Raw genomic sequence first — 25,634 nt, 5'->3', positions numbered from 1 at the left:
CTTTGAGAACACAGAAAAAGTAAAATATATTGACACGCTTCACTGCAGTAAATGCTACTAAAATTGCAATCACTATTTAAATCTTAGGCCTGAAATAAACTCCACAAAAATAAGCCACTGTGACAAGCTCCCTGCAGAATTAGAGCATCAAAGATTATTTTTATTTTATTATTTTATCAGTGTAATGAGACAAATTATCCCAAGTATAAATTGACAGAACATTAATTTCTCAAAATAAAATGAATGGCCAAAACACAAGGGGTAATCTACCACAGACAACATTTTGTGCATTATCCATGGTACTTTTAATCTTTTTTCAAAGGAATTCTTAATTTTAATATATTTCATAACCAGTGGCATGTTGGTAACTAACACTAGTGTACATAAACACTTCCACCAAATTTGACATTTGAGTTTTATGATTTGAAACCAACAAGGAATTTATGGCATTTCCTTTTTGCTTTTCACCTAGAAGTTTAAAGACCAAATTACATGTCCCACAACAGTCTAACCCCTCATTACCATGAGTAAATCAGCTGAAGTAACCCTGTACATGACAAAGTGTGCAACTGCAACAGAAGATTGTGGGCTGAGACTTGCAATTATTGAAAAAGAAGAAATGCTCAAACTCCTTTTGCAGAGTAATACATCCTGGGGGGCCCAAATGAGCAATGGGATGTACAAAATTTTACCATCTCCTTACAGTTTCTTTAATTTTATTTCCAAGTTTTACAGAAATTTGCTGGAGTTTAGAATCCCTCCTCAATAACCTAATAAAGAGAACAAGAATCTATTCTCTCAATGATACTTCAAAGTGTCATGGTTTTAGACCAAAAAAAAAAAAAAATCACTGACACAGAACATGTAAAATTATTGGCATAATCTTTATTTTAAAGAAATCTCTGCAATTTACTGAAAGACATTTTCTTCAGGTAGTGATGCAGCAGTTACTATTTTATATTCTTCTGCAAATATAAAAATACTAAAAAGCTATGACAGCTTCCCAGGTCAGAACCCACATTCTTGATCAATTTCATTTGCAATAATCCCAGATTTGTTAGTAAAAAATTAGTAGTTAAAATAAACATTTATGTACAATATAATTGGAAATCCTAACAGCTAAGATTAGTTTAACATATTTTTCAGGGTCTAGGCACGCACTGTCATCCAAATTACAATTCTTTGTGACTTTACAATATCTTTTGGGTTTGAGCACCTTCAATATCTCTTGTGTTGCCATGTTGAAAAAACCCAGAGACAAGAGGGGAACTCAATGGGATCTCAAGATATCATTTAGCATATGCAAAGATCAATTAAGTGGTTAGTGATACAGTGTAGTCTCCAGTGCCAAATCACAGATATTATTCAAATGCATTAATATAAATAAAAATTAACATTTATTTCTTTCTATGCAGTTCCTATTGCAATAATATGGCATCTGAATAATGCAGCAGCTTCCTGGTTTAAGTATTTCTACTCTACTTACCTCAGTAATAACCCAGACAGAGCATATGATGACTCAAATGCAAGCAAGTCTTTCTCATCCAAAGATCTTAGTTTTCATATTTCAGAGGGTTTTTTTTTCCCTGAACTTGGGTTCTAAAGAAACAGGGTAGCTTCTTCCCAGGTTTGCCTACAGTAAAAACAATGTCCAGGCCAAACTGTAAGAAAACCTAAGGCTTTAGGTTAATACATATGGACAGCAGAAAACCAGAGAACTGCAGCACGAAGCTAGGTAGTTTCTCAACAACTTTATAAATCTCTCTAAAGAGATGAAATAGTACAAACTCCTTGTTGCATGCATCTTTTCAGAATTCTGGTATCAAAGTGTATGTACAATAAAAATTACCTAATTTTCATAAAATTTATGTATAAATATATCACCTTGACACTCTCCTCACAGTAATTTCGGTATGTAAATTAAATGTTTTAAATTGCCGCTGTCAAAAGTTTGGATTTACCTTCATTCCTTTTAGCAATCTTCCTTTTCAGGAAGGTCAGAGGTCTCAGGTCAGAATAGTTGTGCAGAGCACCCTGAATTCACATCAATAAAATGATTAAAATTTTTATGTTCTTGCAAATCATTTTGTATTTTCAAAGAGGGATTGATAAACTGCACAGTTCTCATTCCAGTCGTCCTTGCTTAGCATCACCTATTGCTCCCCATACATCAAATACAAACTCATCTGGAAATGCAAAGTCTCCAAGAGTTTCATCCAATGCCACTGCAAATTCATCTGGGTTTTTCTTGTCTCTTCCAGCTTCCACAATTGTTGCAGCTAAAGAGCAACAAAACAAAATAATGTAATTATCATGAAAGTGACAACTAATACATAGGGCCAAGATAGCTTTGGGATCTCTATTTTCATCATCTGGTAAGGACAGCTTAGGGACATGCAAAATCTACCAGGTGAATTTAGGATTTAGGATTAAAGTTTGTGCCTATGCCTCAAGAAAGTGAAAAAAGTTATTTCTGAAAATCTCAGCTGGGTGGGTCAAATTGTGCAGAAGCAAGAGAAAGGCTTTGCTGCTGTGCACAATTATCTGGAGCCACCAAACACCAGGAACGTCTTGGTATCCAGGCAAATGAAAGCAGAGGAGTGATACAATGAGTTAAACTGTGATATCTTGTATACCAATACTGTCCAGGATTTTCTCTTATTTACCACAAATGCATCAGAATTTATCAAGTGTCAGAGCTCTCTTTTGAAATGGCTACACTGGGGCTGCTGCTTAGGACTGACTCCTTAGTTGCTCTGCTTATTCCTCACCTTTTGCCACTGCGGTTTCTCAGACTCCAGGAAAACACAGAAGTCTAACCCAAATAACACTGGATGCTGGCAACCCATGGATATTAGAGTAAAAGAAAACTGTGAGAGCTTAAATCTCTTAACCATGACACCTGCACCTCCATGAAGGGTGAGAAGAGTCAGCACAGAGGTTTCTCCTGGTTCAGCTGGGCCCAGAGAACCACTGGCAGCAAGTTACCATGGTGTGAGGGATGCAGAATGCTCTGTCAGACACATTCAGCACAAACAGCACTGCTGAACACACTTTATTTTCTGACGTCTATCTCTGCTCCACAGCCTCTCTTCAAGGGAAAATGATGTTACAGTACAATAGATGAAACATCAAAGTCTGCTTCTTTTGGGGATTATTTTACACACCTGCCTTAAACTGCAAGGTGTCCTCCATCCTTTGTTAAACATCAAATAACCACCACTTTCTTTATGAGCATATCAAATTCAAGTGTCAAAGTGAAGGATTTGATAGCTTCTAGCCTTTTCTTAGAGGAAAGTCCAAATGCAAAACACATAATATAGTGCCTGAGAAAGGGAAAGAAGTTTTGAAGCCACAGAAAAATATCTTCACTGGGGCAGTCTGCCATCTACCACATACACTGTATTCAATCAACATGGCAAAATCTCTCTGATAAAAACAAAAATAAACTTTCCCTGTGCTGAAGTTTTACTAAATTTATTTAATTTTATTTTGTTGACCTAAAACTCAGCTCGAATTTATTGACAGTTATGAACTTCTGGCAAACAGTATTTGCTGTTGTGCAAACATGTAACAAGCTGTAAGCAAGCTTGAGCCATATTCCACATTGTAAATGTCAACAACAGTAATTCTGAGGAAACTTGATGTTTTGGTTTTAACTGTGTACAGATGCAAGGCTCCAAACACAATCAGTGTGTCAAACTACACAGAGCTGTCCAAGGAAAATTTATGTAAAACTTGACAAATAAACTGCTGTGATGGAGACAGTTCAAGTAAGTGTACCCAGCTCCCCAGGCACCACTAGTGGGTCTCAGGACCCTCAAGACCCTGCCAGAAGAAACCCTGTCCTTGTTGCACTGATTCTCTCTGGGTCCCCTGTGAAGTTCCCAGGACTCTGATTCAGACAAGTCTGGATGGGAAATGGCCATTAAATAGGGGGCTCCTGTTCCTGATAAGTGGAACACAAGGATTTGTTCTATCAACAGCACTCTATATTCCCTGACAATGTGGCACAAGAAAGGAAGCAAGCCTGGAGATAATAAGGTGAAGGGTATAACTGAAACTTCACAGATTTCTGGATATGAAGCAAGATGTGAACTCACTTTTTATAGACACTGGAAGAAGGGTGGAGAGAAAAGAGCTGTGCAAAGTGATGTAAGAGCAAACACGTCAAGATATTGTTACATCAGATATTTAGAAAAAGCTGCCAGCAAAAGAATAAGGACCTAGACAAGTGTTCAAGCAGAGTGGGAGTGAGGAATTTAGCCATTTTTAAGATAAATTGGCCAAGAGATACAGAAGAACCATATGACACAGCAATAAAACAAGGCATTATATCACAGTCCAGCTGCCCCAGCTGAAGCCTCAGAATTCACATAATAAACTGTCATTAACAGAAAGTGTAACTTCCAACGCAACTTCCTTTAAAGATTGACCTTCCCAAATAATTAAATAGAACCTAAAAACTGGTTTGTTATAGTTTTACAAAACTTGAAAACAAAATCCACTAAAAAACTTAGCAGAGCAACTTTCAACACAGTCAAGGAAAAATCGGAACATCAGAACACCGTGCTAAAGCAGCCTCAAAAAAAAAAAAAAAAAAATATATATATATATAAAATCATGTGTATGGAGTGAGGGCAAATTGAATGCAGTATATTCACTAAAGCACATGTGCATCCCCCGATGCACTGATGCTATGGCCCAGGCTCCTGGGGAAGCCCCCGGGCGCGGGGCGGTGCTGACCCCCAGTGCCCGCCCGGCTGTACTGCCGCGCACCCCGCCCGCCTCCCCTGCGCCCCTCCGCGGGCCCTGCCCGAGCGCCGAGCCCAGCCTGCCCCGTTCCCTCCATGCAGAAAGCCGGCCGGCTTCTCTGCCACCCCGGGACACACATTCCCGTGTCCCCAGGCAGCTGCCACAGCCTGGACGGCGTTCCCAGGGCGGCACAGCTGTGCAGAACACGCCTGTTCACACAGTGACATTTGGGATGCGGAATTCCCAGGGCAAAGCAAAGCCCGCTCACTGCCAAGGCGTTCAGCAGATACTGCCAGCTTGAAGGAAACTGTTGGTTTTCACAGGGTGACAGCTTCGCGCCCATTTGTCTCCACTCCCCTCCCTTTTCCCCACTGCTTCTTGTAAGAGCTGCACAATAAGTGATTACAGGAATTTTTTTCCAATAGAATATTTTTCCACAGTCAGAAGAGCCTCAATTGTTTTCAGATTTTCCTTTTTTTCATTTCACTTCAGGCAATGTTAATATCTGAATAATTTTTACATAAAATGTGAAAAGTTCAGCAGTCTTAAAAGTGGCAAAAGGAATTAGAAGTCTCGTTAATTTTAACTGAGACATTAGTATCAGGCTTCCCAGAGTATGAGGAAAGTAATATGTTGGCTTTTCAAATCTAGCTCCTTAAAAATAACTTCAAAGATCTTTCACAAAATCCTTATTTTCACTTTTAATAGACAGATGGGGCACAAGTCATGAAAGCCACCTTCTGCCTGCCATTCTTATTATCTACCTTACATAGTGGTTTTGCTACCTCTATCCCATACTGTAACTTCTGAAAAAACGTTTTTCAGAAGTCCTGACAGAAGCCTCAATATTTATTTAGCTGTAATGCTATTAGAAGTTTTGCCTCCATCAAAAGGTAACAAATATTATTGTTCTGTCCTGTCACTCTAAAGCAGAAAATTAAACATGCAGTTTCCAGTACTTAACATTACTTGGTTTAAGTTTCATGTTGAACATGGTAAGATCTGGTACTCAAGAACTATTAGGAATATTTCTTCTTGTTTCTGTTTCTTAAGTACTAATTCTTCTTGAAGTTTTTTTGTTTAATTGAACTTGCTGCCCTTCCTTTTATCAAAAAAACTCCCACTATTCTTTCAGAGCAGATGAACAGCCATAAACAATATACCCCAGGATGCATGTAATAAATCCTTTGGGAAGGGAAGTTTGGTGACAGAAGGAGAAGAAAACAACATATTTAGGGAGAATATCACTTCAGTTAAAGCATTTAGAGATAAAAACATCTATTGAATATTGATGTGTTAGATTTGTGAGCCAAGAGAAAAAGTCTGGGGAACAAAAAAGGTTTAAACCCATTCAGATATTTTGACTAGATGGTAAGTTTGAAAAATTAAGTAAAAAATGGAGAAGTAGATTTTACTTTTTTAAAACAAAGACAGAATATGCAAGGATATTTCAGCCTGATCTCAGTGATGGAAGGTTATAAAACAGAGCATCTTGTGTGTGATCACACATCATGTACAGGACAAACAGGGGATCTGGCTCAGCCAGCATGGGCTTAGGGAATGCAGGTCCTGCCTGACCAACCTGATTCCCTTTTATGACCAGGTGACCCACCCACAGGATGAGGGAAAGGCTGTGGAAGTGTCTCCCTGGACTTCAGTAAAGCCTTTGATACTGCTCCCCACACCTTCTGCCCAGAGAAGCCGGCAGCCCATGACTGCAGGGGATGTTCAGGTTGGACATCAGGAAAAATTTCTTCACTGAAAGGGTGGTTAAGCATGGGATTGCACAGGGAAGTGCACAGGGATTGCACAGGGAAGTGGTGGAGTCACCACAGCTGAAGTATTCAAAAAATGACTGGGTGTGACACTCAGTCTATGTTTAGTTGACATGGTGGTGTTTGGTCAAAGGGTGGACTCAGTGATACTGGAGGTCTTTTCCAACTCTAATGATTCTGTGATATGTCATGTCTGATAATATTATAAAGCAATAGAAAGGAAATAATCACCCAAAAGTAGAAAAATAGGACAATGGGGAACAAAATACTGGTGGATGAAGCCAAAAGATGCTGAAAAAAAATCTGGACGGGAAGCCCTTTTGCCATCAATTAGAATTAAATGAATTAGAATTGGTAGCATTCTAGGGTAAGATACAGGCTTCCTCCCACCCAGAATTTTTGGGATTATATACAGCCCATAATAATTCAAGTCTTACTGATGAAAAAAAAAAAAAAATCCAATATTTTTCACTAACACTGTTTCCTGAGTCGCTCCTATTAATCAACTGCTCAAATTCCTTTACCAGAGAGCACTCATAGAATTTAAAATAATCTGAATTATCTCTCAGCTGTGTGCTTTATGTTTTAAAGAATGCTGAAGTCAAGCCTTGGCCCAATTTCTAATGCGCCCATAAAATGGCTGAGGAATACATTTCCAGAGCCAGCTGTCCCTTCACTGGATTAAGTCCAGTTTTCAGTACAAAGGAGTAAGGAAGTAAAAAGGTAAAAATGCATCCAAAAGCAGGTATGTAAATCTTTAGATTTCTGAAAATAGATCTCTGAAAATAAAGCATTTAGATCTCTGAAAATAAAAATTTAAAAAACAGCCAGAAAAAAAGTGCATGCATTTTCTTTAACAATTTCCAAGTGTTTTGGTCCAGCCTAGGGATTTATGTGTAATTTAGTCAGCCATTCTTGAAACTGTCAAGATACTTAACCATACAAAAATTAAGGGCTTTATCTCACCTTTAATTCTGTCTGCAATTTAACATTAGTTTTTCTTTCCTTTCTTTCTAACTTACAACTGGGGCACTGTTTCAGAATTCAATCACTCCATGGAAGTGTCATTTTAATGGAGATGAAAGAGCAACATTAACTGACATCCAAAGATTCTGACAAACAGAAGTGCATGGAAGTGAGCAATGATTGAGATCTTAATCACTTGTCAGCTGCACATTGTGATGACTTGCATTTTCAACTAATCTGGCTTGAGTAATGAGTGAAATTTTGAGCTAAGTGGTGATTGGCAATCTCTGAATGAATCTTTTCCTCATATTTCATTTTCATGGGTGACTGATCACATCCAGTATGTGAAAAACTGACATGTGTTAATTGAACAGATTTGTGACAGGTGATTAGCTCTCCTTTCCTAAAGAATCCTAGAGCTGTTTAATTATTTTAAAATGGTAAAGTTGGGGGGGTTGAGTCATCACCGTTGGCTGTTGACTCTCAGATATGAACTTTGGGATATGGCTTCAAAGATGTAAACTAAAGCTACATGAACCCTACAGTCTTTGATTTCTGACAGCTTCTCTTGGTTTCACTACCTTTTGGGGAAGAAAAGAAGAGGTGAGGGACAAAACAATCCCCCATCTGGGAAGAAAAGAGCCTCTCTATGAACAAAGATCTCTTCCTTCTTTGAGTATTCTTTTAAGGCATTTTTTTTAAGTTTCCAAACTACATACTGAAAGATGAAGGGCATTAGATCTTTCTTGGAGGAAAAAAAATTCAAGGAATTCATGGGAAAATTCTACCAGGTGCTTGGCTATTAACTCAACCATATGTGTTGAAAGCTGAACTTCTCAGCCTACTGTGCAAGTGCCATCCTGTTTACAGTACTGAGAGCCAAACATACAGGGAACACCAGTTCCCACGGGATCATTCCCATGGACACCAAAAGCAGAACCACCTATAATTGCTTATTCCTGTAGGGCAAGGAGCCTGGGGACCTTGGAAACAACCTGCAAGGACAGGAGCTTCCAGAAGCCCAGCCTGAGCCAGGACTGCAACAGCTGCAGGACAAAAACAGCTCCCAGAGGGACAGCTGGCAGGAGACCCAGGGCTTTGAAGCCTGAGCCAGAGATGGACTGAGACGCAGAGGTTGCAGCAGTGAGCTGGGACATGGAATCCTCCCTAACCTAAACATGGCTCAGCACCACACAGGCCTCCCAGGAGTGCATTACATGGCAGCAGCATCACATATTAGAGTTGCTGGGAACAGAAATTTCGAGAACTTCTAATTTATTGGGAATAGGAAAGTTTAGACAGAACCTACAAAACAGAACTCAAGTTTTGACCAGCTCTGCCCTCTCTCCTATCCAGGAAGTCCACTTCTACCTTAGACTGAAGGACAAATACTGTTTTACCTATATTTTTTCCTGTGAGAAAACCAGTAGAATCTGCCACACAGATGCTTGCTGGTAGGAGCAGCCCACAAAGACCTTTTGGCTATTCAGATAACAACCTTTGTTTTCATTCCTCTGTGCTAACCGCTGCCCTCCAGCCTTGATGCTTCACCCTCTGGAGCTCCATGCCAGATCTATTTGCTCTTCTGTTTTGCCTTTTCCACTTCTCTCTCACTAAAACTTTCTTTTCAGGATCACTTTCCATTTATTCTTTCCTTTCTCTTGGCTGATTCTTTTAAGATATTACCATAATAATAAATACCTTCCTCTTTGTCTCAATACCAGCAGTTCCACAAGATCCTGGGAGGACTACACCAGCCACAGCAGCTACAACAGCTAGACTGCAGCTTCTTCCCACACAAACAGAAATTCCTGTTTAGTCGTTGTCAGAATAACAAAGAAAAACAACAGCTGCAAGAACAAGTTTGGTGCATTTTTAAGGAGCTTCTGACGCTGGGGTTAAGTGGTTTTTTCATTATAAATCAGTGATTCTTATGAGTAGTAAATATTCTCTAAGTTTTCTCATGTTTGTCAGAAGACAGGTTTTAGAGATTTTGATAAATTTGTGTAATTATTCTGTCAGTTCCCTTGCTAAATAGTTGCTTGTTCACTGATGAAGATCTCAGGTTCAATCCTTAGTAATCAATTTTGATGTGTCTATGCCAAGGGGCAAAAAAGCAAATAAACATACTTATTCTTAAGAATCCTTAACTGTATCCTACACAAGATCCACTAGAAAATATAAGCAAGAAAGAACACAGTGGTGACACTTACAGCAAACCACTAATAAATTTATGCAACAGTATATAGATAATGTGCAAAAAGAATAGAGGATTGATTGAGTAAATATATCATAAGGACTGAAGTGGGAGGGAGATTCTTTTACCAGACAAATACATTTGTAGAAATACAGGGAAATTTTTGAGACTGCAGGCTGGACAAATTTTGCTTCACTTACATTCAGAGACTAAAGTACTAAATAAATTTTAGACATCAGAAAATGAGAAATTATTTAATCTCGTAGTAATGTATCTGCTAAAAACTCACCTAATTCAGTATCTCTTATGCCCATGTATGTTTCAAGAAACTCATCCACTTTTTTAATTGCTTTCTCTTCAACTTCATTTGGCTTTGTTGGAACAAAGAGAGAGAAGAGCAAAAGTATGACTATATCCATGCAGATTTCAAAAAAAACAGCAATGTGCCAGTGATTATCTTTACTCTCATCTTGGCCACCTAGACTTACAAAATCCATAGATAAAACACACTATTTCACTCTCTTTCCCTCTTCTCACAAATATGAGCTTTCCTTCTAATATCAGGCCACACAGCTCACACATTCAGACTGAACAGGGGTCTTATACCTCCTGACAATCTAGATCTTAATCTAATCTTTATCAGCTTTAGAAGAGCCCAGAATAAACAACATTTATTCAACAAACTCTAATCCTGGTTTTGCACAAATTCATGTCAATGTATCTAATTAACCTCTCCTAACAACTCTTTCACCAACCCCGTACATTTCAGTGTCAGAAATGGAACAAATTCTTCTCAACCATCCCACCTCTTTTTCTCCCTTTCCCTCTTTTCAGCACTCTTTGGTCTAATCTACCTTAAATTCATCCATGTAATCCAGGTTCTCTGCTTCCAGGTTCTTCGGCCCCATCCTATCCTTGCTAGTCATCAACTTCAGTTCTCTTTAGTCCCACAAGCTTTGTAACATCCACATTTTTCCTTCCTACTTATCAGCCTTGGGGAAGAATAAAACACAAGCTAGGTGATTAAAACTACTGAAGGGCATAGAGCATACCATACCATTTCCTCCACAGTAGCAGGGCCTTTGCTTCTCAGACGAAGTGTTTCTCTCCCTTTGGAAATTTTAGCCTCTGACAGAGTTTTGCCCTTGGACCTTGGTTCCAGTTTTTCTAAAGATAAAAAAAATCCAACAAAAATAAAGCACCAAACAAAACTACATATACAGTACAACAGCCTATGAGGTATCTGTTTTGGTTATTACAGTATCTTCACATTTTATTCTAATCGAGATCTAAAATCTAATTATAAGTTAACTATTCTAAGTATAGCTTTGCTGACAATTTCTTGTGTTAAAATTCTAGTATCTGCTCAACTGCACTGAGGCTAGGACTTCCACTGACCAGTATATCTAAGCAGGCCTATGGCATTCAATTTATATATGCACCTTGTGAAATTTTATTTCCCTGTTCTACAGAAAAGTATTTAAACCTTCATGTTAGATAGCGGCTGAAGTCACCCAACTGCTGATTTATTCTGGTCTTTACAGACAGAACACATAGCAGGTTTAGCATTGCAACATTTCTATCTTTCACAGATGCAATGGTGCAAACCCTCCTGCTAAGCAGGTGATGATGAGCCACACTGAGCTGAGCTAACAATTTGCTTATCAGCACTCAGAGAGGTGAAGTGGCCATAAGCAGGAGGTTTTCCACTGGTTTCACCAAAATTATTTCCCAGCTGATAAATCTCTACGAAGAGTTTACACAAAGTTTCCTTTACCTGAGTTCTTCCTTTCCTGTTTAATCCTTTGTAAGGGCACCCAAGTTAGTAAATGGAGCATGGAATCATTTAAGATTTGGGTTTCTTGTTTCAGGATGCAATTATACATTCAAGAGTGGAAAGGCTTTGATTTACTTACTGACATGGGAGTTTCCAATAAATCTGGAAAGTGCTAGAGGAGAGGAGACAATTTTGCAAAACTGCTTTTAATTGTCCTGTTTTCTCTAACATATTATTCCTCCTCTTAACAGTAGGTTTTTCTAATATGCTCTTCTTGAAGGCAATACTTTAACATATTGTATTAATTTTGCTCAGACAGACTTCAAGTCATCATTCTTGCATATGTAGTCACAAATCTAGATTATTATGCTGAACAGGCCTTGAAAAGTGAATTTTATTAGCTTTCATGATACAAATAGGTGTGTCATAGTCTCTTATATATATACTTAGGATCAACACTTTTTCTTAATCCTTTTATTGCTTCAAGGACAGTTTAAAATATCCTTAAGATTGTCATAATTTCTGCTAGACTTGTTTCAAAAAGTCATTCCTGATTAAAAACCCCATATTTTTCAAATTCTGTCACCATTATCACCTTAAAACTCATGATTTGACATAACCTTTATTTGCAGTACTTCAGACCAAAACACTGGCTGTCACAGAAACTATTTTTTCATGTTCATATAATTAAAATGCAGAGTTTGTGTTATGCTGTCTTTACTTTGTTTCTGTTTATTTTTCACAATTCACAGAGGGCCAGGTTGTGACTGGTACAAATCTTTAATTCTGTGCTCCAAGCCTTGCCTAGAGTAGCTGAGACAGCGTGTGTGTACATGGTAGAAGGATGTCCAACCAGTAAATTATACTTATTTCACATTAAATTATACTTATTTATACATTCCACTGAGAGGAAGAAAAATTAAAGTCATCTCACACTGAGGCTTGTCTCTTATTTCTGTACCCTCACCAAATTCTGTTGAAATTAACAGGAATTCAGCACCTACTAGTCCAGCAGGATCTGGATCTTGTCTGTCATCTCCTCTGGGGCTATTCTTAGTGCTTAAGCTGCAGCTTAACCATTATCTTTGTGCCTGAAGCCTAACTGTACCTAAAGCTAAAGGCAGGGCATTTTAACCTACTGAGCACTGCAATTTGCAAGTTAATTTCTGTAGGGTAAAAAATAACGTGCATCTTCCAAAAATTTGTCCACAAACTCTGGTTGCCTCTTAAATCAATGTCAGAAAAAAGGTATTGCAGTGAAATTAATGTGTTTCCTCCTCTACATCACAGGCAGACAAAAAGATATCTTAGTCACCTGACTAAAGTAAATAGTATTAAATTATGGCTGAAGTCATCAATCAAATGCTAATTTACCTGCTCTTTACAGACTGTGTAACACTTCTAGCATTGAACATAAACTATAGGCTCATATTTAAAAAAAGGTATCGGTGCATTACTAATTGTGATAGACAATCTATGCAATTCTTTGGCATAATGTATAACATACACATCTAGTTAACTGCAGTACCAACTTATATACAAACACATTAGAGATCAACTCGTAACTCTTATTCTGAGAAGCACCAAAAGCAGAAAGAAATCTCTGCATTTCTCTTATTTTCAATTTCTGCTGCTATTCTGACACCAAGTGTCAAGACTGGTGTATGACAGTAGCTGTAAACTAATAACATAAAAAAACTTTTTTGAAAATAAACATTTAAAATTTTTGCTGCTGTAGTGAAGACAGTGATATTGAATTGACTGCACGACTGCACTGCAGACATGCAGAAGGTCTCATACAAATTTATGATTTAGCACTGTTTTGAAGTTTTTATTACAGGAAAATGCTACATGGTTTGGGGAGGGGATCCAAAAACTTGAGATACTAGAAATTGTAACTCAGTCTCTATTTTGACTGCCTGAGCAAACCTTCTCTTGTTTGTTTGTTTGTTTTCTACATTGACAGAATTAATATATACAAGAATTGGCAGTAGGTATGCATTCATCCTATTTAAGCAGCATGCAGGTGGCAAGTAGAGACAGAGCTTTGCAATTCTGCATTCTTCCAATTCCGAGTACACCTGCTGCATGATTGGAGAGCCACAAAAAGGCTGGGGAGGGGGAGAGGAAGAACAGGCAGGCAGCAAAGGAGGTGCTCTGGGAAATCACAAATAGTGTTTCCTGCAGACTCCTTCTGCATTAGAGCACAGACCCCAGTAAAGAGTATGGAAATAGAAAGGTCTGACACACAGAACAACAGGGATTATGAATCAATGGAGGAACAAAGGAGTTTTGAGGATCAGGACATTAGTGAAATGCTTTAAAACTCTACCTATGAAACAATTCCTGTACTTATTTTGCAACATCATGTAGTGGCAAAAGAGACTGAGACTAAGGCTCAGGCTGAGGTAACCCACACTGGAATAACTGCTGGAGAGAGCAAGATGAAAGAAAATCCATTCATAAATCATCCACCTCAAAGAAAATAACTAAATGTACTTTCCTGTAGTCATTACGTTACCTCAGGTGGACACCTGGCTGCATTCTGAAAAACTCACCATGTAATGCAATGTTGGGATTTCACTATCAAGGTCTTTTACTGAACAAGATGGACAGTCAGGTCACTCACCAAATGCTTTCAAAGGCTCTACCAACTCCAGCTTAAACTTCTGGCCTTTCTCCAGGTCTTTTAGCATTTTGGCAACTTCATAATGCCGACACTCTGATACATTTTTTCCATTTATGGTCTCTATGTGATCACCCACACAGACGGTTTTGGTCTGGTCCATAAGGCTGCCTTCCTTGATTCGCTATTGTGTAAAACAAAAACACCACCAGAATTAGAAACATCTCTTCAAAAGGTGATAGTTTTTAAGAGGTGACACCACCGAGTTTCAAGAATGTCAGTTAACAATATCAATACCACTGAGCTTATTATTCCAGAAGTGTGTTTTGTCTAGATTATCATAAAACGTATTTTGAAAAGCATTGTTTTTCAAACAAAGTATTTTAATAAGCATTGAATATACACTCAGACAGGGGAAAAAAAGAATGCAACCACGCTTTAGAAATATAGGGTTCTGAGTAACCTAGGGGTTTTGTGCTTTAAAACTGATCACAGAAATCTCAGTGATATCACTGATTATTCAAGTTTTTGGGGTTTTTCTATTCAATAGCTTAACAAGCATAAGAACAGAATTTTTCTCTTCTCAAGTATGGTCCAGGGACTTAGTAAAAAATTATATACTGTAAAGGGCCAATCTTAAGAAGACCCATCCCCAATGGTGGAACTACTGTTTTCCTCATCAAGCTATACAGCTGTATATTAAAGGATATCCTCTGAAATAATAAAGAATGAGAAAATCTTTTAACTGCCATCTCATGCAAAACACAAATAGTCTAAAGGTCCTAAGAGAATTTACAGCTTTTATGAAGTGTAATTTAAAAAGTATGGAGAAACACCTTTAAAATATTTCTATGATTTATCACACTCTAAATTTCAGTGATTCTGTTTATTGTTGTTACATACTGTCATATTTCTTCATCACGTGCATACATCACATAAGCCATTATTCTATGGCTACTGAATAGAGAAGCTATGACACAGTAAAATCTTACATTTCGCAGATATAAAAATTTCACTCTAACGTGTTCCTGAATAACAATCGCTTCAAGGAAGGCTGACGTGGTTCAGGCTAACTTTGTGTGAGATACCAGTGAGACAAGGCAGATAAACACATTGTCACCTCCCACTGTAACAGCCAGCCTGGCTGCACAACCCTCCAGGAGCTGCTCCAGCCCCTGCGCATGTCTGAGCCCACACATGAGCCTCCATCTGAGAGTCAGTGGGAAGTGTGAGTGCTCACTGTCCTATACGGCACTGCATTTTAAGCTTCAGGCTGAGTTTAACTCTTTCTAGCACCAAACAGAAGCCTTGTGGTGAATATGGACATGGGTATCATACACACCAGAAGCCAAATGTGCCAAATGCATTTCTGTTACCAGGACTCGAAAACTGTCCCATCCTGCTTCAATTAATGTTTAGTCTACAGGTTGAATATTCATTTAGCTTTTCTTCTGCACTTGGATCCCAACACTAAAACTGTTTAAATAATATTCACTGGCTGTTATTTGTGTCACATTTTATCATCACTCCAAGTTAACTGACTAGACAGTTGAGTTACATTGTCACAGTAATTAAGATGCAATTGCCTGTATTTCAAGAGCTCTACAGTCCATTGAGAAGCTATGAAGATCTATATTTCCTATTCAATGCCTACTCCATCTGATAATGTCTCCTTTGTACACCACTCAGTCATACTTCAAGTTCCACTGCTGTTCTTTGAATGCTAATTTGGCTCCATAATACTTTTTCCCACCTGCCCGTGTACCCCAAAAACAAATTTGTGAAAGTAGAATGACACCAGGTTTTCTTCTTGGTAAGGCAAAACAAGATTAAATTTCATGGGAAGAAAAAACTGTAGTTCAGTATCAGGTTTAAAATTTGTTGTGTTACCACATCAAACCTAGAAACCTCTCTGTTATTCAAAATGCAGTAAAATAACTATAACCCATAGCAATCTTCAACAACCCACCAATCTGTAAATTTAGTTTTAATTTTAATTAAGAACGGGGCATAGTTACAAATTTTCAAGGAAAATATACTTATATAAGCAAAAACAATTCTATGAAACTACAGAGACAGTCTCTACTCAGTCATTTACCTAGACAACAAAGTAAAAAAAAAAAAAAATATGCAGCTTTTATTTTTATATATGTGTTTTCTCTGCTGGTTTAAAAGATCCATTAGCTAAATCTGCATCAACAGCAAACAAAGTAAGCTCCTAGAAACTCCTTAAAACTGATGCATTCCCATGAAGACTGCGCCATTTTCATTACAATGCTTATTATTAGACCAGTACAAGGAAAAATGAGTATGTGCTCAGAGGAGTTTTACACAATTTACTGGAAATTACAGCTTGCCTGGCTAATGCTGTGAGGGTTTTCCAGTGTGCTCCAATTGTGCAGCAGTCTGTGTGAGGGCTGTTCTCTCTGCCTGTTAGCAGCCAAGCACAAAGGGAGTGTCACTGCATAGGGCTGCACTCGTGCACGCTGCTCACTGAAGCACTGCTTTCAGTGCCTTCTTTTAAAATGCCACATAAGCAGCAGCATGACTGAATGTTATGGACTGTATAGATGCCATCACTAGAAACTCACAGTTCCTTTTCTATAAACATAACAGTTGGGCTATGATTTTGCCAAAACGCTTAGTGAAACCTTCACTACATCTTGAGCTTCAGAAACGTGATCTCAGTCACGTTTTTCCACAACAAAGACAAGCAAACTGATTTCTAAACCCTGTCTTGTTTTATAGCCATGGTAGCTAAGGAATGAACAGAAACAACCTCTCCATACAAGCAGCTCTAGCTACAATGAGAACAGTGATTGGGGCAGCAGTAATCAAAGATAATTGCTAATACCTCACTAATAATGGGTAGTTGGAGTATATTAGAGCAAAGAATCTCAAAAAGGCAGAAAATGTGATTAAGGTTCCTAGTACCTAGTCTAGCAAGAAGGGCAGCATCATTTCCTCAGCCTCTACTTGTCCCAAAACATACTGCCTCTAGGTCATACAGAAGAGAAGAAGGAAAGCAATTATGATTAATATACTGTGTATGTTACTGCCCATACTTGCTACTCAAGCTCATTGTGGTAAATTGTGTTAATGCATATCCTTGTAATTCATCCTAAGGCAACAACACTGGAAAGCTGAAAAAACACTATACTTGTCCCTACTCTTGTACAGCACAAAGGCTTCTGCCCTGGGAACAGCCAAAGACTGAAAGAACATGATCTCATTATCACGAGTGACAGAAGTTCTATAAGCATCTAATAAATGACATCAGAAAATCAGTTTAAAACAGGAGGGGGAAGATGCAAGCAATATCTAACACCTACCACCTCAGGGTAGCTCAGGAGATACAATGGTCTCATTGTAAAGCTGATACACATTACAGAAGCAATGAACAAATGAACTGATTTTGAATGACATGCAGTACAGATTAGCTGAACTAATTTTAAATTATGTACCTAAAAAAAAGCAACTTTATTCTTTACTTACCATATATATGATAATAAAAGATTTTATAGTTCTAAAGGATTGTTAAACCAATAATTAACCTATTATAGTAACAGGAGCTTCTATAGAATGAAGTATTTCACTGGTAATTAAGTTTACCTTTATAAAGGCGCAGCCAGTTCCATTGTCTGTAATGGTAAGCCCCAGCATATCATCAGTTTTAAGAACTTCCACTTCTTTTCGTTGTCCTTTCACATGGGCAAAGATGAAATCTTCAAGGCCAATTTGTGCACCTAAGAGCTTGTCCATATCAACTTTATGAGTGTTCAAAGTGCAAAACATGATCTGTGCAGAAGGAAAGCAAACACATTAACAGTGTATGAGGTTTGGTAAGCTTGATAGGAAACTAAAAGGAGAGTACAGTTCAGGCCCCTGTGACAGCTCCATAGCTAAAACGACCCCCCTTCTTCTCCAGCTGTACCAGGAGAAGGGATCCAATCCACACACAACAGAAAGCATCAGTAGCTCAAACTCCAAGTAAGAGCTGGCAGAGAACACAGGAAAGAGACCTACCTGTGTGAGCAGCCTCTCATGGCCTGTCTCAGCACACCAGCCCTGAGAGGCAGCTTGAGCTGGGTACAGTTTGCACCGGAGGTCAGAGTAAGCAAACTCAAGAGTCATCACCATCTTTTGCTTCATCATTCACCTACATCAAATTCCACAATTCAAAGATCACTAGGGACTACTTTAAAACTTGATTGGTTGAAAGCAGTTTAATGAGGAAAGGAAAAAAATGAGAGCTTATCAAAACAAAAGAGTCATAAGAGAGCATGAAATGCTTTGTATTGCTCCATGTGCTCCCTCATTAGCTCAGAGCACACTGTCTCCAATGGAAGAGACAACACTTAGTTCCTGCCCATCCCCAGCAAGAGCTGGGGGTGATCCCTGTTCCAGTAAAAGCAAGGCTTAATACAAAGATCAAATTGCTTCTTTATACATCACTTTTCTGAGGGATTTCCCTTCAGCACTGGCTATCAGGCAGTCCTTTTTCCACCTACACTTTTGCCAGTTCTCCAGCAGGGAGGTTTCTTGTCCTGGGCACAGGCAGGGTGAGAGTAATCCATCTGTACTGCCTGGGAACAGAGATGCTTTTGCCCACCATGGAGCTGCATGAAGGAATTTGGCCAAGCCCAACATACCCCATCACAGCTACAGTAATGAGACATGCCCAAGCCTTTCCAAGCTGTAGCAGGAGAGGAGTGAGGGCCAAGGGAACCACACAGCTTCCTCCTGGGCAGCATCAGAGAGCACAGGGCAGCAGCCAAAACAGAGAAACTGCACTGCAAGAGACACTTCCAGAACCCCTAAAATCTACTTCCCTGAGGCAAAGACACAGGTTTTCCACACCAGAACACTACACAGGCCTTTTCCTTCGTTCTGGCATCACTGGATGAAAGCAGAAAAATTGAATGAAAGTCACCTGTTTAAATTGACCCCAGGTCAAACGAAGAGTGGATACTTTTCCTAATGTATTTCACAGAGAGCATTCAAGTTTCTGGAGCTTTCTAGAACTTAGATTCTGTAACTGTGGGGGTGTTAATCTTAAAAGCCTGAAAGTTAATGGATTGTTTTCTTGATGGAGGTCTTGTTTAGTTGTTGTTTTTAAAAACAAAACAAACACCACCCCCCCACCACCAAACAGCCTTACTTCAATGGCTACTTGCTTATCTCATCTAATCCATCAAACATCCACTGCAATCTAACACCTTATTTAACAATGAAAGTCGTAACAGCACACCCTTAACAGACATTAGTTTTATTTGCTCAGGTAATGCAAAGGTTTTCAGTTAAACAATACTCTAGATGTAACAACATTTAGAGAAAATTAATCTGGTTTTAAGTAGAAAATTGAATTTAATAATCATAATCATAATCTCTAATGGCAAGCTTTTTTTAAACGAAAAAATTAAAACAGATATTAGGTTCACATGCACATTTTCAGCTCTTTCAAGCTACATAACTTCGCCAGTTTAAAACCAACTCAGTTCATTGTTCCTGTGATGAATAACAAGTACTGCCTTTACATTTTAGACATTAGCATCCTTCATCTGACCTTGTCCAACAGACAATCTAGTAAATACTGTCACACCTTTGAATAGATAAAATTGGCAACAGAGCAGAAATGTGATATTTAGAAACCTGATCCAGAGTTTCTCTTTATAGATCTTCATCTGGATGGCATTCCTACTACAGCCTATAAGTCTGCAGAATTTTTTGTGAGTCAGTTCTGTGCTAACCACAAGGCTGAGAGAGCATCAGCCAGTCAAAAATAAAACTTAAATCATTCTTCATCCTCTTTAGTGAACAACTGCTTTTTCTCAGAACAGATATATGCAAAGAGTAATATACTAAAGATGTATCTACCCAGAAAGATTTACCACTACACCATCTACTAGTTATAGCATAGCTTTATTTGTACACAACTGAGACCTATTGATTCCAAAATGGTATTTTTTTCACAGATTTTACATGCTTAATATTGGTACCCAATGACAGATTATATACTTGAATACTTAAATGACAGTTTCCACTCACTCAAACTTTCGCATATTTTTAATAGTAATTTTATTATTCAAAAATGAAGCAAGAAAAAAATTCAAGGTGCAATTATCATTGTTAAGTCTTTTCTGTCCTTACCCTAAATCTTCATAGGCACTTGGCCTTTAACTCAGCATACCAGTGCTGTGAATATTTCATGCCAACTTCAGCAAGATATTATAAATCAGAACTGTTACATCAGTCACAAAGTATCTAGGATACCTCCTTCACTGAGAGTTATCTTCTGCAGCACTCAGAACAAGGAAATTCCATGTTGCTGGACACTAGAGGCTTATGCACAACTTTATAAAATAGATTTGTCAAAGAAGGTTACTAACAGATTATTCTCTGCATCCATATCTTCAACTGGAAGAGACCACATTAGCCAACAAAACCTGGGCTATACTGTGTGTTATGTAAAGAAACTGTATTAGCTAAAAAAAGAGGGTTACATGATGTGTTATATAAAGTATATATGCAGTACCATATTGCATGTTCTATACATTATTTATATTCTCATCTTCCATGTTGAGCTGGCACCTTGAGAAGAACTCAATAATAAGTTGATTGATTAGACTACATACTCAGAGGCTATTGAAAATGTATTTAAAATATCAGATAACTTTACAGAGATCATTATCACATTCTGTTTAAGAGGTAGGGAACTGGGAATTTTAATTCTGAGCACGATGTAACACCCACTGACATATTTCCCTATATACGCAGATGTCATCGTATCAAGAAATCACCAACGCATTTTCCAGTATCTTATTCACTTCATCTTCCCCAAGGAAAATGTGGGAGCCTTGACCAGCTTCAGCAACAGGAAGAGTAACCAGCTCCTCCAAGTTCTAGTGTGCTTTTGGTCCTGCCAGGTATTCTCCCTGGTCAAAACATTCAAAGTTTTATAAAATAAGCATTCACTGTTTTGCTGTTTGTTTTGGGATTTGGTTTGTTGTTTTTTGGTGTTTGTTTTTTGGGTGTTTTTTTGGGGGGAGGGGGTTGGGTTTCTTGGGTTTGGTTTTGTTTTTTTGGTGTTTGGTTTTTTTTTTTTTTTTTGTACACAAGTATCACAGTGTAAGTTCTTCCGTCCAATTATTTCCATAGTAATATTTCAAATACATCCAATTAAAGTATTTGAAAAAGACATAGCAAGTATCACATGCAATATGGGTGTGACATTTAAGCGCTGCTTAGGGAAACAGCAAGCAAACAATTCTTGCCATAGGGTTGGGAGGAGGTGTTTTGTAGGGAGTGTTAAGTTTGCTCATTTAAGTATTCAATCTGTAGGCGTGATTGTGAGCAATTTGTTTCAATAGATAAGCATAACAATAAAACTTCCAACATTTGGTGATGGGAATTTCACAAACTGACCCTTTTCTCTAAAACACGCTTCAGATTTTTTATTGTTAAGAAGACAGTTTTGTTCAGACAAGTTTCAGCAGTGGCTTATTTGTCAGTAGTCTTTCATAAAAGCTTATATTGAAGAAGTTTAAATCAAATACTTCTATGAAAGTTTAATGTAGCACAGCCTCATCGTATACTTGACTGTTTAGCATGAGGAGGCAAGGCCTGTGGAACAACAGCCCACAAACAAGCTCAGCAGCTGAACTCTTGTTACTGAAAAGAATGAGGGAGCTGCATTTCTGCCCTTACTGCTGCCAGAAAGGTCTCTCTTTTCCTGAAGTACCCTTGTGATGCAAAATTCCTTCCATTGGGAAAGAAACCCCAACCTCCAAGGGCTCTGGACAGACACAGCCACTGAGCATTAAGTTTAGCTCACCAGCCCCACCCCATTTCACCTTTCAAAGCAAACAAAATAATCAGAAGTGCAAATTGCAAGTAGACAAACCGAAAGTCCCTACGGCTTCTATGGGTTACCATTCCCTTCTTATCTGATCAAGAAATAGCCCTGCTACAGCTGGCCTTTAATATCCACATTCTCAGTGCCTGATTAGCTACTCTGAATACTTTAAAGCCCTACCATGTGCTCTCGCAGGAGCACACTACCACCAAATGCTTTAACAGACCCACATTGTCCTTCAGTCAGTGCTCACTTATCATACAGGCTGCACTCAGCACTTTCACCCTTACGGGGAACATAACATTCCCTGCTACATTCCCAGTAGTCATAGTGGAGTAGTAATCCTAAAAGGCCAAAGCTACATGTAAATACTTCTCCCAACTACTTCTCCTACTTCAACCTCCATAGAAAAAATACGGGGAGATATTTCTATTATTTATGCAAATAGAAACATACACGTAACCGTCTGTGGGTTGTGTTGTTAGTTAAGAGTTGCATCTATCTATCTATTTTTTTTTTAGCTCTGTGCTTTCTTGTTGAAAGCCTGTTGAAGTAATCAAGTTAAAAGTCAAGAACAACGTGATCTACCTCAAACAACACTCATAATAATGATGCTGGAAATTATAGAACTTTTACAGTTTTTAATGTAGCTTTAGTCAAGGGTTTGTTCTCCTTTGGCCAGGGGGAGGGGAATTGAAGTTTCTCTTTACAAGATTTTCACTGGACAACCTGGGCTTGTGCTGATGAAATTATTTCTATTGTACATCCTGGACAGAATAAAGGAATGCATTAATTCTCTAACATAAAAAACCACTGTTGGTGAGGTTTTGTTTTTCCCGCAGTTTTGGTGACAATGACAGAGGCAATCCTGCCATATTCACTCCTCCTCCCTGTGGAAAGAACAGTCAGGGTGGACACAGAAAAGAAGAAATGCTGGACGTGGCAAAAGTCAGAGAGGTAGGCAGAAAGGGAGGCTTCTGCTCACCCCTCAGCTCAGAAGGGGTAACAGATATAAACTCTCCTAGGAAGATAGGTGAAGAATAAAATACCTACAAGAAAGGATGAGTACAGGAAATGCCTCAGAAAGCTGTTGTTATATCTCACGCCTTCACAGATACCCAGCAAACATCCCCTTTGAAGCTGTACCCATCTTGTCCTGTTCTCATCCTACCCTACTCATGATCCAGGTCTGCATAGAAGTTTCTGTCATTGTCTGTCCAACAAATACTGTGTTTTATATAAACTTCTCTCTGTCACTGTTGGCAGTCAATCACGGAACTTAGAAAGGATTCTCCAGCAGAAGCTGAACTCAGCTGGTCCTGGGAGATGTGATCCAAAGAGGAAAAGAGGTGCTGTAACCATGTGGAGTCAAAAGGAGAAGTGATAGATTACAAGTATAGCTCATTCAGAATCGTATTAAAACACTTCAGGAGGAATTTATCCAAGAATCCACACTCCGGCCTACCCTGCGGTAAACTCACACATATTAGATGTATTCACTTCTGCACAAGGTGTCTGAATGCTCTCTACACTGAGCTCTGAATTCTCTCTACACAGAGCTCTTCCCTTCCACTCCCCCCCACTATTTTCCAGCTCGGCCACTCCGGGGCAGAGATCTCTGTGATAGGACCTGTTTCCAAAGGCAGTCAGGTTGGTATCAGGCTGCCCACAGGCTTCAGCACAGCTGGGTCACTGAAACTTTCCTAGACAGGTAACACCTACAAAGGGCCTTTGAGCAACTCAGCGTCTTTCAGTTTGCTGAGATGTAGCTCCTGGCATTATTCTTTACACCAGATTATCTGCCCAAAAGCAACTTTAATGAACAGATAATACCATTTAAAATAAATTCTAATAAATTCCCATTTCTTGGCTGTTCACTGATCTATCTTGTCTATCTAAAATTCTGTTGCATGACTCTCTGGTCTTGAATTCTTCACTCTATTTTGCCACCTTTACACCAGGAAATATTTTTTTTCACTATTTTCACTTCATGCAACTTTCTTAAAGCCAACTAAATTTCTAGAGTAAAAGATTTTAAGTTCAGTGCCTCCAGTAATAATTCTCCATCCATTTTTAGCAATAAGCCACATTAAAAAAATTAAAGGAATGGAACATTAGGGAAAAAAAGAAAATAATTAAATTCTCTAGTCTGGCACAAGGCTGGCAATATATGCCCATGATGTGTGGTGCTTCCTCTAAAACCTCAGAGGGTGTCAGATTATACATCTAGCAGGAGAAACAGGAGCACACCATTCATACAAAATTAAATTTCTCTGTGAAAGCTGTTCTTTCTCAAGTCAGTGGAGCCAAAAGTTCACCAGAGAAAGGAAGAAAACAAAAATAGAAGACAATCTGTTAATTACGAGAACTTGAGAATAAAAGGTATAACTGAGATGGAACAGAACAAAGGGGGAACAGCAGCTCGGGATGAAAAGAAAACAAAGGAGCAGAAGGTCAGAAAGCAGCTGGGAAGGTCTGCATTGCCTCTTAATTACTTAATGCAACAGTGACCGGTTAAACTGTATTCACTGCTGCTTTCCCCTTACAATTTACTGTTTGAAATGCTATGTCAGGCCACAGCAAACTCTCAGAACAAAGCCTGTCGCAGCAGTAGTCTTCACAACATTTTAAAAAGTCACCTACAAAGAAAATAAGTAAAGCTGTCCAGCCACAGGTAGGCATAATGAAATGTCAGCCTTCTGTTTCGACTTGCCACTCAGAGGTTAAGGTTCACAGAGCCACATAGGAAGAACTTGATATCGCCACTACCTTTTAACTAAGAGAAAACAATGCATTTACAAACACAAATGAATCCTTATCCAAACAAATGTTTAGAACATGGCTCACAAAAAAAAAAAAAAAAAAAAAAAAAAAAAGATCAAAAGGCAGGAGAGCTTAAAAAAGAACCCTGTTACAGACTTAAATAACTCCATTTGAACAGTGAGCCCTTTAAAAATAATTACCTGATAAAGCAGAAAACTTTCCAAACATCACTTTCAGCTAAAATTTTAAAATGTAGTACGATTCAGGGCATTTATACCACACCCCCTCCCCTTCAATGCCTTCATTCTGGATATTTAGCCTCATCAATCCGCTGACCCTTTTTAACCTGGAATGAAATAGCGTCCAAGGGCCGTGTCAAACAGCAACGGGTCAACCGAGACCCTGGAGTTCTGGGCAAGAGGACCAACCATTGCTTTAATCACGTTAAGAGTTAAATGCAGTCACACTTATGTCCTTTCCGTACGGTAACGCTCACTCGGAACAGCGAAGGCAGTTTTCCCCTGGCAAGGAGCGCAAAGCGGGCAGGGCCACACAAGCCCGGACAGGACGCCCAGGGCAGCAGGACGCCCTGTGGCGCCTCGGGAGGCGCTGCGGGCCCTACCTGTGCCGGGGGGATGCCGAAGGCCGCTCCGATGCGGGCGTACAGCTCTCGGGCGCTGCCGAAGCCCTCCACGCGGCCCGTGGGGCTGCCGTGCGCCAGCTGCGCGTGGAACTGCAGCCGCGACGCGCCGGCCGACGCCGCCGGGGCCGCCGCGGGGGCCGGGGCCGCGGCCGCCGCCTCGCTCTCCACCAGCTTGAAGGTCTCCTTGGACTTGTCCTTGTCCTTCTTCTTGTTCCTCAGCCCCAGCGGCATCTTCCGCGCCGGGCCCCGGGCTCCTGCGGCCGCCGCCGCCCGCGCT

At 39.2% G+C, this 25,634-nt stretch overlaps 1 protein-coding gene across 1 annotated transcript; it reads right to left on the bottom strand.

The window, feature by feature from the left end:
* Positions 1-865: 865 nt before the first annotated feature.
* On the bottom strand, positions 866-25,634 carry GIPC2 (GIPC PDZ domain containing family member 2). The gene is made up of 6 exons (XM_083867866.1): positions 25,337-25,634; positions 17,709-17,894; positions 14,100-14,280; positions 10,751-10,860; positions 9,983-10,064; positions 866-2,279 (listed from the first exon to the last, which is right to left on the bottom strand). Exons 1-6 carry the CDS (start codon positions 25,586-25,588, stop codon positions 2,125-2,127), a joined length of 966 nt encoding a protein of 321 aa, XP_083723992.1. The 5' UTR covers positions 25,589-25,634; the 3' UTR covers positions 866-2,124.

Source organism: Zosterops lateralis (genome assembly GCF_965231275.1).
Source record: "Zosterops lateralis genome assembly, chromosome: 9".
NCBI classification, from domain to species: domain Eukaryota; kingdom Metazoa; phylum Chordata; class Aves; order Passeriformes; family Zosteropidae; genus Zosterops; species Zosterops lateralis.
Note: the sequence above shows the minus strand (reverse complement) of the source record. Positions and strands in the feature narration are given on the sequence as shown.